Source organism: Ursus maritimus, unplaced genomic scaffold (genome assembly GCF_017311325.1).
Source record: "Ursus maritimus isolate PB19 unplaced genomic scaffold, ASM1731132v1 scaffold_24, whole genome shotgun sequence".
Lineage (NCBI taxonomy): Eukaryota > Metazoa > Chordata > Mammalia > Carnivora > Ursidae > Ursus > Ursus maritimus.
The window spans coordinates 3,323,524-3,341,299 of NW_024424897.1; the positions used below are offsets into that span (position 1 = coordinate 3,323,524).

At 62.9% G+C, this 17,776-nt stretch overlaps 1 protein-coding gene and 2 long non-coding RNA genes across 4 annotated transcripts in view; 1 reads left to right on the forward strand and 2 right to left on the reverse strand.

The window, feature by feature from the left end:
• Window positions 1–1,702: 1,702 nt before the first annotated feature.
• Window positions 1,703–4,106, reverse strand: LOC103665796. The gene is made up of 3 exons (XR_569396.2): window positions 3,890–4,106; window positions 2,768–3,046; window positions 1,703–2,419 (listed from the first exon to the last, which is right to left on the reverse strand). It is a non-coding gene; the product is annotated as an uncharacterized LOC103665796 (long non-coding RNA).
• A 1,385-nt stretch (window positions 4,107–5,491) lies between these two features.
• LOC103665795 lies at window positions 5,492–7,855 on the reverse strand. The gene is made up of 3 exons (XR_569395.2): window positions 7,760–7,855; window positions 5,627–5,780; window positions 5,492–5,528 (listed from the first exon to the last, which is right to left on the reverse strand). It is a non-coding gene; the product is annotated as an uncharacterized LOC103665795 (long non-coding RNA).
• A 3,280-nt stretch (window positions 7,856–11,135) lies between these two features.
• The window catches only part of RBFOX3 (RNA binding fox-1 homolog 3), a 22,241-nt gene continuing 15,600 nt past the window's right edge, over window positions 11,136–17,776 (forward strand). For both annotated transcript variants that reach the window (XM_040640089.1, XM_040640090.1), the window contains exons 1-2: window positions 11,136–11,383; window positions 17,456–17,593. In XM_040640089.1, the coding sequence (XP_040496023.1) occupies window positions 11,162–11,383; window positions 17,456–17,593 (360 nt within the window). In that variant the 5' untranslated portion in view covers window positions 11,136–11,161. The remainder of the gene's footprint in view (window positions 11,384–17,455; window positions 17,594–17,776) is intronic.

The following is a 17,776-nucleotide window of genomic DNA, read 5'->3' on the forward strand; positions in this document are numbered from 1 at the left end:
GGGTGTGACGCGCCGTCTGACAGGCCTAATTAATAAAGGGTATTAAAGTGGCCGCCAGGGGACAGAATGGATTGGATGGGGCAGGAGTGGGGAGTGCGGGGGTGGTCGCTCAGGTGAATTCAGCCTCCCTCCCTCCCAGCAAGCAGTGCTGCCCTGTTCCCTCCTTCCTTCCAGCTCCCCCACCCCACCCCGACCCCGACCTCTACTCTCCCTACCACCCCACCCCACCCCCTGCTGCATCCCCTGCCCCAGCCCTGCGCAGAGCCCCCATCACGCCTAGCGCCATGACGCTGGCCTTCCCCAGACCTCCTCTTGCATGGACGAGGAAGTGAATCCGAGCCTGAGCGGGACAGGCCCCTGCCCAGGGTCTCTCTCTTGTCCCCCAGGCAAGCCCTGCGTTCAGAGACTTCATGCTGGTAGCTTCACATCACGGGAACTGTGGACGCCGCAAAGCAGGGCTCCCTGCATCACCACCGCACACACGCCCAGAGCCAGTTGTTAAACACCAGCACACCGCCGTCTCCCCTGATGGTGGGGAGGGGAGGGCCCACCGGAGGGCAGCGTCAAGCTCAGAGGCTGGGGAGACCCTGGCTGATGGCTCCGTTAGAATGATTTCTGTGAAGCAGGGACAGCGGCAAGACAGAGCTCCGGGGTCCTGGGGTTTTGGACCCCCTTCCAGGCCGTGGGTGGACAGCACAGCCTCTTCCGCTCCCATTCGGATGGCAGTCCATACGAGGCGGGCGGCATCCTGTGACCCCAGAGTCAGCCACGCCGGGGCTCAGGTCCTGGCTCTGCACAGGTTGGCTGTGTGCACAGGGGTGAGTCACTCCCACTGAGTTTCTTCCATTGGTGGAGAATGCCCATTCACAGATCGCTTGAGCGTTCCATGAGATAACGCGTTTTTACTGCTTAACACAATGCTGGGCTCTTGAAAACCCTCCACCAATGGCTGTCATTCCCCAAATCATCAGTATTGCTCAGCATTTGCTAAGCACCTGCTGTATGCCTGAACTGTGTCAGGGGGCTAGGGACTCATGAAGAAAGCCCTTGCCCTCAGAGGTGTCATGGTCTGGAACCCCACCCTCTCCCACCACCACTGAAGTTCTGGAATGTTCCGGTGGGCTCAAGCATCACCCTGCCCACCTCCATTGCCTCTAGTGTGATAGCAGCCCAGCTCTGCCCTGGGGCATACCAGCACCTTCCATACCACCCCAAAGTCTCTAGCCTTAACATGCTGGCCAGCAGGGATGCCCCCCCAGCCCCCCGTCGCACTCCTCTGGAATAACATCTTGAAGAACTTCAGGAGGGAGGCATGAGAGTGTGCAGGAGGGAAGGCTCTGTGCACCTGCAGGATGAGGTACGGGGGGCCAGGAGGGGTCTCAGATGGAGATGGGGGCTGGGCCTGCCCCAGGGTCCCAGGCTCACCTTCCCACTGCTAGGACCTGGCTTTCCCCCAGAGTGCCTGTGCTAGTTGGGGGCACTTCTGTTCCTGTCTGGCAAGGATGCTCTCGTGCCGCTGTCTGAGCCCCAAAACTTGGGGTCAGGAGCCCGTGAGCCATGACAATGGCCTGCTTCTGGGCTGAGGAAGCACCTGAGGCAGAAGGCAAGAACCTGGTCAAGGGAGAAGGCCGTGTGCTGTGGCCGTCCGCCCCTGCCTCCCGGGTCAGCGACCCCAGATGAAACCCAGAACAGCCCTTTCTTGCTCTTTGAGATGGTGGCAGGACCTCGAAAACTGTTGGGGCTGTTTATTTCTGTATTGATGCCCCCCCCCCATGCATAGGGAGCCCTTCTGTGAGTCAGGAGCCGCCTCCAGACCCAGCCCCTGCTCTCAGTTGGCCACCCAGGAAATTCAAATGTTAACATGAGCCACACACCATGGAGAGGCTAAGTAGCTGCCCCTGAAAATCACATCATGCATTTCAAATTGAGTTCGTGCCCAGCGGGCGTCCACGGGGGTGCCTGCTCCCGGAGGCGGGGCTCCACGCTCCTTGGGGAGCCCCAGGCACCTAGGACCTGGCACCAAGTGGGCTCTCTGTGCATATTCGACAGTCAAATTCACGCAACCCCTGCCAGCGGAGCTGCAAGAACACCAGCCCTGCCCACACGCCCCACCAGGGTCCCTTTCTGGAATCCCGGGTGTCACGGGTCCCCTGAGAGTAGGGCCAGGCTCCACCGTCCTTGGAGACATCCAGAAAACCTGTGATACTCCTGCCAAGTGCGCCTGGAGTCACAGCAGGACGTCTTCCCCGGAGCCAAGCGTCATGTAGCAGGAACGGGAGCAGAGCCCTGGCGCGTGGGCTTGCCGGGGATGGGAGCCGGTAGGCATCCGGCCTATTCCCTGACATCACCATGGGCCTGGCTCCGACTCTGTGCCTCTCCGTAACTTCATCTTCTTTTTCCCCAAAACTTCACTCTCCAGCTGTTGGCACATTAGAAAAAAATAAGACCATCCCCTCCAATAAAGTTCTCCTCTGTGTCTCCCACTCTTCCCCCTTTCCTGCTGGTCACCCCACACATCTGCATGCTCTCCCACAGCTCTGTCCCTGCATTCTCTCAAGTGGTCCCCTCGCTCCGTGAGACTCCCTCCCGTGGCCCCCGAGCCAGCTGCCCTGGCCAGGCTCGGTCAGAGAGGGCCTCCTTCCCAGCAGGCGGGTGTCCGCCAGGCTCCCCGCACCCGAGAAAGGGAAGGCGCTGTAGCCAGGGTGACGGTTTAGAACACCGGCCTGGATTCAGATCCAAACAGAGCTGTTCACCTGCGTTTCCTCACCTGTAAGAAGGGGAACAACCATAACGCATTCCCGGACCCGCGCTGGGGCAGATCCGCGACGGGCGCGGCTGTGCTGGAGTCTTCGCTCTGTGGAGGGTCGGAAAAGGGAGAGCGAGTCCTTGGACTGCAGTTGTGCAGGCCCCAAGGCTGAGCCGGGTGCTGGGTGGAAGTTTCCGGAAGGCAGTTTCCAGCTCAGTGCGTGGAAGAGCTCTCTGGCAGAGCTCTTCGAGATCGAAGGAGGCTTTGCGTTGGTCGTGAGCAGAATCCCAGTGGGGGCGCCTGTCAGGGAGGCAGAGAGATGAGAGTGGCGGTCTGGGTTGGGTGTCATCTACGGTCAGAGGTGTGGGCCACTGGCTCATGTGTATGTGCTGGGATGGGGGGCGGTGGGACCGCCCTCCAGGCTGGGAGGTCAGAGCCATGAGGTCCCCGGGCTCAGCTGTCACTGGAGGCCCCAGGGACTTGACCACGCCTCCTGCCTGCCGGAGGTCAGCGCCCACTCAGCTTGCCTCGCCTTCCAACACTGCTTCTGCACGGAACCAGGGCAGAGCTGGGGGCCGGGCCACAAATGCTCACAAAGGGCTCTCTGGACTGGTGTCTTCTGGAAGCCAGCCGTCCCGTCCTGTGAATTGTCCCATGCCGCGTGCCTCTGGACGAGCAGGCTGTAGCCCGGCCTGGGGACCTTTGGCATTTGTCTGTCCCGTCATGGCTCCAGCCACAGGGAGCGGCAGTGGCGTCTCCAAGACCCAGCCCCGGGCCCCTCTCCCCACTGGCCTCTCCCCGTGTCCATGTAACGACCACTCCATGCTGCAATGCCTCCGACCTCCTGCTCCCTTGCCACCTGGCCTGTGGCCTCTGGCCTCAGGGTCCCCTCTATGAGATGCAGCTCGTGACCCCCAACTCTTAGGTCACCAGGAGGTCGCTGGGTTTGCAGGGCACCAAGGGCAGGCCCTGATCACCACCGGCATTGGGCAGACCCTAGCCAGTTCACCTCGGTGTGTGCTGGTGCCTGGTGGCCGGGGCTCAGCAGGTGCTGGCGACAGGGAGGTACCGGTGTGTGGGCGTGGCTGTGAGGGGAGGGTCGGACATCTTAGGGCCGGGCTGTTGTACAGATCTCACCCTCACCGTTTGGTCCGTGCGCGGCTCATTCTGCCTTGCCCGCCTCCTGTGCCCTGTCTGGAAGCCGGCTCTGCCCAGAGGTGGAGAAATGGCTCATTGCCCAGCCTCTGCCGCCAGCCTCCCCACTGCGGCCTGGCCTGCGGGCCCGGGGCATGCGGCGCCCTCCTTCCTGGGGGTGAGGAGTCCAAGAGGCAATTAACCTGATTGTCCTGGAGGGACCATGAGCACGAGGAGCCAGAGGGACTGTGCGGACAGAAGGGGTGGGGCGGGACTCCATCAGCTGCCTCTCTCCCTCCCCTTCCCCCTCCCCCTCCCCCTGCTCCCCTGGCATCCCGCCAGCCCATCACTGCACCCTCACCCTGGGACCCCCACCCTGGCAGGACGGGAACACACTGGCTGAGGACCTGGGAATTCAGGCTGGGGCAGAGAATGCTTTGGGCCAGGGATGTGAGCAGACATTTGGTGGGGGGTTCTTAGCTTGAGATCTTGAAGATGAAGGGTCCTCCCACCCAGCCTGTCCTCCAGGCCAACAGGTCACACTGTCCCCCTTCCGCAGACTAAGAGGTAAGGCTGAGCCCAGTGTCACTCAGAAGTTGAGAGTCCTGGTACCAAGGGCAGGGCCGCAGAGTGCAGGGGCCAAGACAAGGCAGGGGACGAGTGGGGGATGCAGGGCACCCCTGCAGAGATGCCTGCCCTCTTGGGTCTAGGGCAGCATGAGTCCTTCCATCCTGCACCACCATGAGGATCCGAAAGGGAACAAGTGGCTCCCTCACTCCCTGGGGTAGTTCCAGGGGACTTTATTTACAGGGAGACTCTTTTCAGCCATGTCTGGACAGGGGGTGGAGGGAGCCTACCAGGGATGGTGCAGGACCCTGGAGCTGGTGGGGACAGAGCTGTTGCCACCTCCAGAAGGAGTGAGGAAGAAGCAGCAAGTAGAACCGAGGAGGGGGAGGGCCCTGGAGTGGGCCCCCTGCAGAGGAGGTCCAGTCCCTTTGGTCCAGGACGGCGCCAGCCCGAGACGGCCTCCTGGGGAATAAATACCCCAGACCCACTCTCCTCCCTCCAGACACCAGAGGGCAAGGGGTGCAGTCCACGCCAGTCACCTCTCAGACGAGGGGAGAGCCAGGCTGGCTGGACAGATGGTGGACACTAGGTGAAGTCACTCAGAAATCAGCCAAAGCCAGCCAAGTGCGACACCTGCCCTCCTGGGTTACCCTTTGCCAGATGCATGAACGTGGATCTTTCTGGAACTTACCACCTTCCAGCTTCCATTACTGCCTTCTGGGAGTGGCTGGCCCCGTGCCGGGTCAGAAAGTCCTCACGGACACAGACTGTACCTGACTCCTCTTTAAGCGCGGGCTGGGAGGAGGGGCCCCATAAATATCGCCTGGGCCATCCTTAGTTCTCACTTCGCAGGGCGTCGTGTTCGGCGTTGCTGCTGTGCCCCGCCGCTGGCCCCCAGGGCACCCCGCCGGTCCCCCACGCAGAGTGATGAGAGGGTCAGGTGGCAGTGTGCTGGCGTCTAACGGCCGCCTGTCCTGGGACAGACCCAGCCCTGACGGGTAGCACTCACCAGTTCTCGGGGTGTAAATACTCCGGCTCCGGCCGATTTCACGCTGCCGCAGTGAGGTCACCAAACATGGAGCTGGAAAGAGATGCTCCCAGTCATCACTGGTGAGCCCAAAGGAGCGGGCAGCATCCAGCACAGCCGGGCCGGCCAGCGCCATCCACCTCCAGACTCACCTCGTGCTGGCCCGCCCCTGCTTCTGAAGTCAGCCCCTGCACAGTGGAGGGTGTGGGATGGGGCTGGTCCGTGTGCTCCCCTGCCCCGGGACCCAGGCAGTGCTTTGGTGTCTGTGCCTCTGTGTCCTCTCCGTAAAAATCACCATCAAAACACCTGCCCCGCAGAACGGTGAAGGAACGGGAGATAAAGTGGCACGAGTCAGTGGGCATGGGACGGGCTGTCTGCAGTTTCCCGTGGAGTCCTGCCTCCGGGCTGTGGGGACTCTGTGCAGTGGCACTCGGGGCGCACGTAGCACCGCTGGTGACCGCTGTCATGACACATTCACTCATCCACTAGGTGCGCGTCTGTCACAGTCCTACTGCGTGTCATCGCACTCTGGGTCCTGGAGATTTGGCAACAGGCAGACTCTGCCTGGAGATGATGTTCTGGGGCAGGAGGCAGACAATGCATGGTGGCCACGTTGGACACTGAGATGGAGAAGGGCAGAGCTGGGTCAGGGGGTGGGCAGTGCAGAGTTTGGACACCCCAATTTTAAAGGGGCCTCCCTGAGAAGGTGACGCTGAAGGAAGGGAGACTGCCATGGGGTGTGTGGGGAACAGTGTCCCTGCAGAAGGAACAGCCCATGCAAAGCCCTTGAGGCCAGAACTGGACATTCAGGGGGCAGCAGGGACACTTGTGGCTGGCGTAAAATTCAAGGCGGGTGAAGCAGGACATGAGGGGCCAGGAGGGAGGGGGTCCAGGTCATGCAGGGCCAGGGGGCCATGTCGGCACTCTGGATTTTACTTGGAGAGGACTGGTTGTAGGGGCAGGGGCAGAAGCAGGAAGCTGGGGGAAATCATAGGGACCAGACCTAGGTGGAAGCAGTGAGTTGGCCAAGATGCTTGGGTTCTGGGTACATGTTGAAAGTGGAGCTGATGGGACTTCCTGCCTGATTGCTTGGAGTGGACAAAAAGAGAGAGCTCACCCCAGGTGTAGGGCTGAGCGCTGGGCTGTGGGTAGGGGGTGACCTCAAGAGAGGCAGATTTGATGGGGAGAACAAGGAGGGAAGCAGGAGTCCCCTTGAGTAAGTCAAGCTTGAATTATGTATTAGGTGGGCAGATGGCTGGGGGTGGTTGGAATTCGGCGGGGGGGGAGAACCCCAGGATGGAGACACAACTTGGGGGTGGTCAACATGCAGATGGTATTTTTAAATTGAGACAAAGAACCTTAGTTCTAGCCACATAAGAGAGGGTGCAAAGACTGGGTTTTGGGGCCTCCAATGTCTGCAGGTTGGGGAGATGTGAGGAAACAGTAACACAGACATAGAAGGAACTTCCAGTAAAGCAGAAGAACCAACAGTGTGTTGTGACCAAACCGAGAGAAGAAAGTGTTTCTAGAGAGAGGAGTCAGTGCTGCTGAGGGACCAGGACCGGTGAGGTTTTCAACATGGCGGGACGTAGGAACCTGGACAAAGGTAGTTTCAGGGAATGGTACCAGGGAAGGCCGGTTTGGAGTGGGGCCAAGAAAGAGTGGAGGTAAAGGAACCGGAGACTGCAGACCAGGGCAGCTCGTTCCACAGACTTTGTTCTGTAGGGATGCAGCGAACTGGCTGCGTAGGCTGAAGGGGCCGTTGGGTCCAGGAGGTTCTCCTGCACCTGTCAGGGGAGAGGGCGCAGCGAATTGCCAGAGCTGTGAGCATAGGTTGGTGGGAAGGGCTGGGCTCTAGCGTGTGAGGCAGGCAGGCCGTCAGGTGAGCGTGGACATTCTCCTGTGTTTTCTGAAGAAAACAGGAAACAATGAACCCGCTTTGGTCAGTGGTCGGTGATCTCACGTGAATCATTCAGGGTGATTTTGTGTTTTTTCCAGCAGTGTGGGCCGTGCAGTGCAGTGGGAAGAGCTGGATCTTGCCAGTTCTATCAGGAAAATGTGCTGATAGGAGGGAGGAATGTTTGTAGAGGAAGTGGAGTAATGACTACCCATCCACACATCTATCCATCTGTCTGCCCGTCCGTCTTTCCGTCCATCCACCTGTCCATCCATCCACCCATTCGTCCATCCATCCATTCATCTGCCTGTTTGTCCGTTGGTCTGTCTGTTCATTCCCCCATCCACCATCCCTCCATCCATGTCCATCTTTGCACAGAGCCACTCACCTGGTGTGCACTGAGACTCTTCGCAGTGCAGCGAAGTGCTGTGCTGACTGCAGGCATGTGGGAGCAGAGTGAGCGAGTGGCCCTGGTGCTCTGGGAATGTCCAGTCCCCTGGGGTGCCAGACATGTCCACCAGCTGCTCTGAAACAAGGCCAGCTGAGACGAGGCCCCAGCCTAGCAGGAGTCTGTTCAGCTCCTGCTGCAGAGCCCAAGCCTCTCTTCCACTCTGGCCCCAGCAGACCGAGGAAGACGGAAGAAAAGGAACGTGACAGCACCGGCCACGCCGCCCTCTCTGGGTCAGGCACCTCATGCCCTCGGGTGCACCTGGACGCCTTGCTCTTCTGTCCAAGTCTGGTCTCCAGGCGCCCTCAGCCCGAGCTGCACAGGGGAACCTCATGGGAAACTTTGGTTGTAAATCCACTCAGTTGCTCTGGGGAGGGGTCCAGGCGTGGGATGTGCAGCCAGGGTGCGGGCCACTCACCTGACCACTGCCACCTCCAGCGTGCCTGTGGAGGAGACTCAGGCGGGGTGATGAGAGTCCCCCCCCACCCAGGACCCACCAGATCATACTTACCCAGGTTATTCTGCGCTTCCTCTGTCCGGGCACCGTGATGACCTCTGCAGACGAGGGAATTTGTTCAGAGAGGATGAGTGGTCACCCAGGGCCACCCGGTGACTAAGAGGGAGGCCTCCCCTGTGTATCGCAGACTCTAACTCTGGCCCTGGGCTGTGAAACCTCACACCCCGAACCCCCCGTGAAGGGCCACAGCCGTGCGTGCAGGAGCAGAGGTGAAGGTCTGAGAGCCAGGCAATCCGTGCTGCTATCCCGCTCCTCCCGTGTCAGCCTGACAAGTCACTCAGTCCCTGTGCCTCAGTTTGACCAGCTGTGAAATGGGGGCTGTTGATCGCCTGGTGGGTTGGAGGGCGATTCAGCGAGTTAGGGTGCAAAGCGGAGAGCACGGTGTGCTCAGATGTGCGGATTCATTATCGTGTCCCAGATGGCCCTGGATGTCCCATCTCGTAGCTGCCTCCTGCCCCACCCAGAGCCCTTCAGACCCGGGCACTCTAGCCCCAAACACACCGCCGTGTCCCACCCCTGTGTTGCAGGTTCCCTGACATCTGGGCTCAGCTCCAGCCCAGGGAGCCACTGTGGTGAGAGTGGCAGCTGTCACTAGTCCTGAGGGGACCCAGGGAAGAGGGTGCTGGGGAGGGGGAGGGGTGAGGTGAGAAGGAGCAGATGGGAGAAGAGCCCCTCCTTCCTGGGCCTTGGAGGAGGGAGGGAAGTGGCTGCACTGGGAAGATGTGAGTTAGTGAAGGCTCTAATCAAATATTTATCAGTTAATTGATCTCTCGAGGCTGCTGACAGCGCCCTCTCCCTTACCCCGGCCTGCTCTTCCTCCTCCTCCCGCCCGCTGCCCTCGCCCCTTGCCCAGCTTCCGTCCCTCCCTGGCCCCGGGGGCTCCTCCACCTCCCCCAGCACCCCCCTTCCTCGCCCTGCACCCTCCCCTCTCCCGCCCAGTACGTTTGCTAACAGTAGGTAGCAGGAGGGACTTTGTGGGCCACTTTGGAACAGTGGGAGCAGGGGGTCCAGCAAAGGGCGTGCACTCGTGAGTGTGTGTGATTCACACACGTGTTTCCCTCCCGCTGCCTGGAGCTCAGACGCTGCCCCAGCTTCAGTCTGTGCAGACAGAGGGTGGCATGGAACTTCCTCAAGAGGCCACTGCTCACAGGGCCAGGGGTCACCCCAGGAGTTAGGGTGAGAGAGGAGGCTCGCACTGCGGGTTTCAAGGGGCTGGGGCCCCGGCAGAGAGCTGGCCTCTGGCCTCCTGCCAGCAGGTCAGTGGGGGACAGGGCCCTGGGCTGCGGGCAGAACACCCAGCCCGGGTCTCGTGCACGTTCTCCAGCGCCTTCGTGAGGCCAGGCCCCTCGGGTCACCTTGCGCTCGGGGTAGTTGTCGGCATTCACTCCCGCCCTGGATGGCAGAGCCCACGGAGGCCGGGGCTGCCCATCCGCTCCGCCGCCCATCAGAGCCACGGGCCTAGCACCCCAACGCCCGATAAACAGTTGTGGGGCGAGTCGTAGTAAATGATGAAGAACAGAGCAGGGCCAGGCACGTTCTCTGGGAGGAGCCCCCGTCTCACCGGGGGATGGGCAAGGAAACAAACAGGCTGCCAAGGCCGGCGTGAGGGGGCAGCGCAGGGGTGTGTGGGGTTCCTCATTGGTGAGACGGCAGGAGGGCAGCCGTCCACGTCTGTACAAGGGTCCTTCCGCACTGGGGAGATACTCAAGGGAGGGATGGTACCTGTCCTTCCAGATGGTGGGGCACTCTCTCCCTTGGGGACACCCTTAGAAGGTCAGAGAGTGCCTCACCTACTCAGAGGAGCTGCTGCAAACCTGCCCTCACCACCTCCCCCAGCGTGTATCCTCAGTGGGGAGCGACAGCTAGGAGAAGCCAGGACCCCATCCCTATCCCACGCCCCCGCCAGCGTGAGGACCCTTGTCCCTTCCCTGGGGCTGAGGGGCTTTCTCCCAGGGCTACATCAGGGGTTCCCACAGGTGCCCAGATTGCTGCAGGAGGTCTGGGGTGTGGGCAAGAACTTGCATTGCTGACAAGCTCCCAGGTGAGGCTCCTGGGTCCAAGCACCCCGTGGGAAGAGTCTCTGTCCTGCAGCATGGCTGGGACCCTGCCCCAGGGCCCAGGCTTCTAAAAGCCCCTGGGGCAGCAGGCCTTCAGGGACGGGGTGGGGTCTTCCAGAGATCTGCTTGGGGATCTCAAGACAGAGCTGGAACCTTCCATGCCCCACAGACAGCATGGAACCGGGTCCTGTGGTGCCAGGCTCCCAGTTCTGTGGGATCAGCTCTGATCATCTTCCCTGCAGGCGGTGATGGTGTTCTCCTTCTCCCTCTTTACCTTCGTAAGGCAGGAGGGAGGGGGGCATGGTTCTAAAGGAGACAGGAGGGACCCCATGCTGCTGGCACATTCTGTATCTTGACGGGATCGGCGTCTCCTGGTGGGAGGACTTCACTGGAGGTCACCACTGGCAGACACTGGGGAGAGGGCGCATGGGGTCACACGGTGTTATTTCTTAAATTGCACGACTTTGATGTACTCAGGTCTGACAAGGACGTGTCAGTGGTCTTGAGCCCTGGGCTCCCCAGACGACGCCATCCCAGCAGGCACCTCCAACAGCTCAGATCTGCTGCCCCGTGTCGGGGAGCCCCCCACCCAGAGGGCCTGGGCTGTGCTGCCAACAGGACAGCGTCGAAGCTGCAAGGGCTTCTGGAAACGCCCGCTCGGGCTGCGAGCTCTCAGAAGGGGGCAGGGTCCGGGCCCGCCAGCCGTCTAACCAGCCGCTCTCTTTCCCTCCGCAGGGCAATCAGGACGCCACGGCTCCGCCTGAAGCGATGGCCCAGCCCTACCCCCCTGCCCAGTACCCCCCTCCGCCACAGAACGGCATCCCCGCCGAGTACGCGCCACCCCCTCCGCACCCCACGCAGGACTACTCGGGCCAGACCCCGGTCCCCCCGGAGCACGGCATGACCCTGTACACACCAGCACAGACCCACCCCGAGCAGCCGGGCACCGAGGCCAGCACACAGCCCGTCGCCGGGGCCCAGACAGTGCCGGTAAGGGGCCCCGCCAGCCCCCCGCTGCAGGGAGCAGTGCCCACCCAGAGGGAGGCTCAGCGGGGCAGTGAGGGCCCGCGGGGGGGAGGGCCCGGGAGGGGCCTCTGGGATGGACAGGCAGGTCCTTCCCACCTTGGAGCCCTTTGTCTGACACCCGGCATGGGGTGGCCGGTGACCCCACCGGCTGCCCGGCCCCCTGAGCCGCAGATTCCCCTCATCTGGGAGATGGAGCCTCCTGGCTGGGCGGCTGGTGACCCGTCCCTGGGAGGTGAGGGGAACGGCGAGGCCTGGGCCCCGGGTGTCTGCGCAGGCGGGGTCAGGGCGACAGGAGAGGAGGCTCAGGGCCCCTCGTGTGTCTCGGGTGGCGGGCGCGGCGATCATTTCTAATCACTCGTAATCTACCTGCTTGGCCGCTCTCCAGTCAGAGAGCCGCACTTCTGTGGTTGTAATGCGGCTCCACGGAGAAAGCGCTGAGCTGCTCGCTTCTCAGGCTCCCTGACAGCAGAGGAGCCTGGCAAGGGGCAGCTGGCCTCGGGTGGGCGTCCCACAAGGCGGCCCCTCCTGGGGACCTGCCAGAGTGCAGCCCACTCCACCCCTTCCCCCGCCCTCCTCCCAGTCGCCTTGTCCACACGCCCACCGCTGCCACGTCTCGGGCTTTGGGCTCCTCCGGCTGTCCCCGCTGGCTGCCTCCCAGTCCTGGCTGGCCAGGCTGGGCAGCAGGCCAGCACACCCCGTGCTGCCCGGGAGCAGCCCCGCCTCGCAGCCTCCCGATGGGCGCCCTCCCCTGTGCTCCCTCAGCCCTCCCCGTGTTCCAGCCTGGCTCCCTGGGTGCCGTGTGGACCCAAATACCACCCACCCTCCCGGGGTGGGCAGCAGCACTCAGGCTGTCTGGGGAGAGAGCCCACCCAAGCTGCCCGCTGGGCCGGACCGGACCCTCATTCGGGGCCCAGCCAGTGCCCTTCTGCCCTGTGTGGAGTGCCGCCGGCTGAGCCGGACCTGTCCCCTCCCCACGTCCCAGTGTGGGGTGTCTCCCGTGGACCCCCACCCAGGGTTCGTACAGATGGAAGAGGCAAAGCCTGTGGGCCCTCGCACTGGGAGCCCAGCCGTACTTCTGGGGCCGCTCTCTTTCTGCTTCTGCTTCCTCAAACCCACGACGTGGGTATGCTCGGACCCAGAGGGGGCTCATCCAGACCGCGTCACGGCTGGCAGACAGGGCATATCCAGCCAGACCTCCCATGACACGACCTCCTCGGAAGCGAGCACGGGAGACAAGGCGGTCAGACCGGCAGGTGCCACGAGTGGGGGCCGAGAGCGGATGCCTGTGCCACAGGAACGAGCCGGCCGGGCTCTGAGACACTGCCGAGTGCCGGGTGTGGCAGAACCGGGAAGAGCATGACGTCTTCTCCACTCGACAGACGGTTGTGGGGACCCTACGTGGGCCGCACGCTGAGCCAGCACTGGGGTACGGGGAGGAGGTGACCGGCCCTGCCCTGTGCTGGCCACCAGTTCCTGTCAGTCAAGGACGTAAAAGTCAACAAGGTGCCAGTCATGGTCTCCATGCCTACGACAGAATATGGGCCCTGGAGGGGACTCAGGAGTCCCAGAAAGGATTCGTCCCGAATGAGAGGCGGGAGTCTCCCTTCTCTGGCCAAGGGCCTCCCAAGGAAAGCGCTTGGGCCCGACAGCACCCCAAGCCTGGACAGCGGGGCCGCCTTGACCTCCCTTGTTCCAGCCCGGGTCTCTTCAAGCCCTGCAAGGGGTCAGGGTCGGTGGGTCTTCCCTCCGGGAATACAGAGGCGAGACTCTCCCTGGCCATGCCTGGAGCCAGGTGAGCCCCTGCAGGTACGGTCACTGGGGACGCAGAGGACGCGAAGATGGCAGCTGCCGCTGGACAGCGTGAGTGCTCGGGGCCTGAATGGTTATGCAAGAAGCATCTCACCTCGGAAGGAGCTGGAGAGAGCGAGCGCACCCTGTCCTGCTCCAAGACTCCAGTAGCCACCCTCTTCCCAGAGGGGCTGCCCAGCACTCCCAGCTAAAGCCTGAACACCTCCGTGCCGGGTCAGCGGTCCCACGTCCCGTCCTCGCGTGAAGGCTCCTCAGCTCACCGAAGCCTCCTCTCGCCCCTCCCCACGCAGCCTGGGGTTCGGAGGGGTAGGTACAGGCAGCCTGGGGTCCAGGCTTCAGCTTCCGTCCAGACCCGTGCTCTCTTGCATGTGGATTCTGCTTGTCGCTGCGTTGTCTCTGGCAGAAGTGGCATGGAGAGCCACGCGGGACAGGGGATGCTGATGAGTCAGGGCCTTCCTCACTACTCTGCAGGGACCCGGCTACAGGCTGGGGACCACCTCCCCAGAGTGCTCATTCACTCAGGATCGTGCAGGTCCCCTGCACGTGCTTTCCCCACCCACCTGTCCTCCCCGAATCCTGAGACAGCCAGAGGGGCTTCTGCGCTCAGAAACGACTCCCACTCTCCCTGTCTTCCTCTGTGTGGTGAACCTCACAGGGCCAGTCCCGTGGGGTCTCCCCTCCCCAGTGAGCAGGTGCCATGCTAACAGGAGCTGTGGCCTTTGGTCCCCTTTGCACTTGGCTCCTGGGGCTTTCAGCAAAGGGAAAAGGGTGGGCTGTGGCTGGAGTGCAAGGTGGAAAGGCAGATGTGTCCCCCCCAGTACCCCCTGCCCACGCCCTGCCTCCGCAGTGAGACCCAGCTGGGCGCCCCCACCCTGGCCAGGTGCAAGCAGATGCCACCCTCGGTCAGCACCAGGGCAACAGGTGCGTGGCCAGCAGAGAGCTCTTAGAATAGTCTGTCGTTCGGAGTCCGAAGTGGGAGCACACAGCTCCGCCCAAGGAGGAGGCTGCCCGTTACATTGTCATAAATAGGCCACACGTAGAGAGGGCCTCTCCCTGTGCCGAGGGAGCTTGGGGAGGCCCAGGCACAGGGGCTGGTGGGGCATGCGCTGGGCGCATCTGGGCCCTGCTCCTGGCCCACCCCCCCGGCAGGGCGGTGGGAGGCATGATGGCTAAGGTGACGCAGACAAGGAGAAGGACGCAGAAGCAAAGCCCCTGTGGCCAGCTGGGGGAGGGGAGGGGTGAGTGCGGCCCGTGGGGGGGGGGGTCACTGTTTTCTTTTTCTCTTCCTTTGAGCAATAGGACAGAGGTTGCTTTAAAAGAGAGAGAGGGGAAAGACAAGGGGAGTCCTAGGGAAAGAACTCGCGGGCTGGGGGTGCCCCCTTCCCAGCCCCGCCCCTCCCCCCCAGACTGTTAACACTGGGGGTTTCTCCACACATCTTACGATTTTATAGTCACCGAACCCGTTCATCTGCGCTGGGGGGTGAGGGGGCTCCTTCCTTGCTTGAGTCCTAGCCCCGCTCGCGATTCATTCCATAGGACCCCCAAACACCCCATTCCCCCTCCTCACCCTCAGCCGGCTCCCCTTAAGGCCTCTGTGGAGGGGTCTGGAGCAGAGCAGGGGGGGGGGCCTGGACATGGAGACTCACAGTGGGCCCAGGGCAGAAGGGAAGCCCAGGGGGGACCCAGACGCTTGCCTGGGCAGCGGCACCCATGCCCAGGGCTCCCCGGCTGCTCTGGCCACGCTGACCGCTGCCCTCTGCTGGTTGCAACCAGCATTACATGTTCCTCTCTGACTGAATTCCCAAATTCAGGGTGACTCCTTTAGTCACCGGTACCCAGGAGCCACGGAGGGCTTGCGTATGTGAAATGCACTGGGTGGGGGCATGGTGACAGAGGGCACTGACCCACCCTGACCACTGCATGGGAAGTCAAGGATGCGCGGCGGGTTCTGCTTGGATTGGGGGGCGAGGACGAGGCTCTGGAGCACGCAAGCTTGCTCTCGTCACAGAAGAGCAGGATCATGGGAGGAGGAGAACGGGGGAGCAGGTGGGGCTGTTGGGCATTGGCAGGTCCCCGCTTAGCAGGAGGAGCTCCCGGGTGTCCCTGCGGCACCTGGAGGCAGCTGCCCAGTGTTGCCTCCGCGGACCTGCCCCCCGGCCCCACCCGCCAGTGCTTCCTCCACGGGTGCTCCAGTAGCCTGGTTCCTGGGGCTGGTTGGGGACCCCCAGGCCCAGGCACTGCGTCACCTGCAGCCCCAGCCACGCACACACGCCACTCGGCAGCCCGGTAGGAGAACAACACTCGTCAGAACCGGGTGCACCCCTTAAAGGATGGCCACCCCACCGGGACAGGTACGCATGCCTCAGGTGAACAAGAGGACGGTGGCCTCCAGCCACACCGGGGACCGCACACCGTATGCTGCTGCTTAACGTAGGAGCGCAGACCTGATTGTGAGGGACCTTTGAGCAGGTGCTCAGGCTCTCTCAGCAGCCCAGGAGCTGACGATGTCCACTCCCCTCACCTCTGGCACCTGCTGCCCGGGAGCCTGGTCAGAGGCCTCCTGGATGAGCGCCGAAGTCGGGAGCGGCCCCTTCCTTCCAGAAAGGACGAACGGGTTGGCCATTGAGGGCAGCCACTCAGGAGTCCACAGACAGACGACCTGCCACGAACTGCCCCTCAGCTCCATTTCCTCGGCCTGGGGGAGGCCTCGGGCCAGCCCTGCTCACCTGTCCTAACTCTGGAGGGCATGTTGTACCCACCAGCGCTCCTTTGCTGGACTGCAAGGAAGCCCGCCAGAAAGTGGCTTAAGCAAAGCGACGGTTCTCAGAGACCTGTGGGAAGCGGCCTCCGGGCGTCTCTCCTCTGCCGGCCTCTCACTGCCAGTCAGCTGCCTGTGCTCCTCGGGCCACTTGAGAGGCCACGGCCACCGGCACTTCCCCTCGTACAATCTCCAGCGTGGGCCTTAGGGGACCGTCCCCGCCCTGCTCTCTCCGGGCGTGTCAGAGACGCTCGGTGTGATGGTGCTGGAGCCAGGGCGCCCCTCATGCCTTCGGCCAAGGTCCCGCCGTCCCAGAAGCAGACCCTGGACAAGGCTCCAAGACCAAGCAGAAGGCCAGGGACAGGATCCCAAGAAAACCCCGACAGAAGAGTGGGGAACTGAGGCAGGAGAGCAAGGAGCGGGGAAAGGCATGTTTTCAGCCTGTTAGCCCCCCAGGGACATGGGGACAGAGTGGAGACCCCGGAGGAGCCCCCGGGGTGGGTGCCAGGCCGCTTGTGCACCCGCCGTGTCTGTCACCGGCTGAGGGCCGCTCTCGTACCCTCGCACTCCTATGTGCCGCTCCAGCGAGCTGAGCCAGGAGCCTTGGGGTGGCGGTGGGCGGGACTGGGGTGCCCCGTGAACGCCCGGCATCAGGCTCACGGTGAGCTGAGCGCCACCTCAGTCCATCGGGCACGGTGAGCACCCGCTGCACGCCTCTGGCATGGTGGCTCAGCGGGGACAGAACCAGGCTGACGGCCAGCCAGGTGGTGAGCTGGTGGCCGTCCCTGCAAAAATCCACCGAGGGGCCTCGTAGGCTTGTCGCCTTGGCACGCATCCCAGCCTCGTCCTCACGGGGGCTGTGGGGTCAGAGGTCCTGGCCTGTTTCCTGAGCCCCAAGTCTTTTGGATCCCCCCTGTTCACTGACTTTGGGGTCCCAGATGGGGAAGAGCACTAACGGCCTGGAAGAGAGCCACGCCTGCAGAGGCCGAGCAACAGGGGGACATGGATGGGAGGCAGCCCTGGGTGACTGCTGGGGGCCAGCACCCCACAGATGTGTGTGCCCGACGGGCCCGGAAACCTCTCTGCCTTCTCATCCGGCCTTGAAAGCCGGAAGGGTCCCCATGCTCCCAGAACTCAGGCTGTCCCGCGAAGGGCAAACCCATGCTTCTGATGATCGTAATAGTCGGTGGAGCTGAGGGACCGTTAAGGTCAGACCTCTGGACAGGGCCGAGCCAGGAACATGGAGACACCCCCAGCCCCGGAGGCCTTGCCCCGCGCTGGCGGCCGGCGCAGCTCGCGCAGAGGCCTGGCGGGGGGACCTGTGAGGATCGTGCGCCCAGACCCCCTCCCAACCCCAGCCCCAGGATGGGGAGGCCCAGGGAGTTGGGGGATCTGGCCTCCAGACCGTCCCCTCCCTGCGGGATGGGAGCTGAGAGGGGCACCTTACAGCCCGGGTCCTCTGCCCACAGCAGACAGATGAGGCGGCACAGACGGACAGCCAGCCACTCCACCCCTCCGACCCCACAGAGAAGCAGCAGCCCAAGCGGCTACACGTCTCCAACATCCCCTTCCGGTTCAGGGACCCCGACCTGCGGCAAATGTTCGGGGTGAGTGTGTGCAGCCCCCCCATCCCGCCCCCCACCCCACCCGCCTCCAGCTCCATGTCCCCGGTATCCCACTGCCTCCTGGGGCCAGCCCTGCTCTGACCTAAGCCTGCGGGATGGAAAGAAAGGAGGGAAAAGGACCCAAGCTCAGGAAGGAGCAGCGGCAGCCAGAAATCCCCCCCCCCC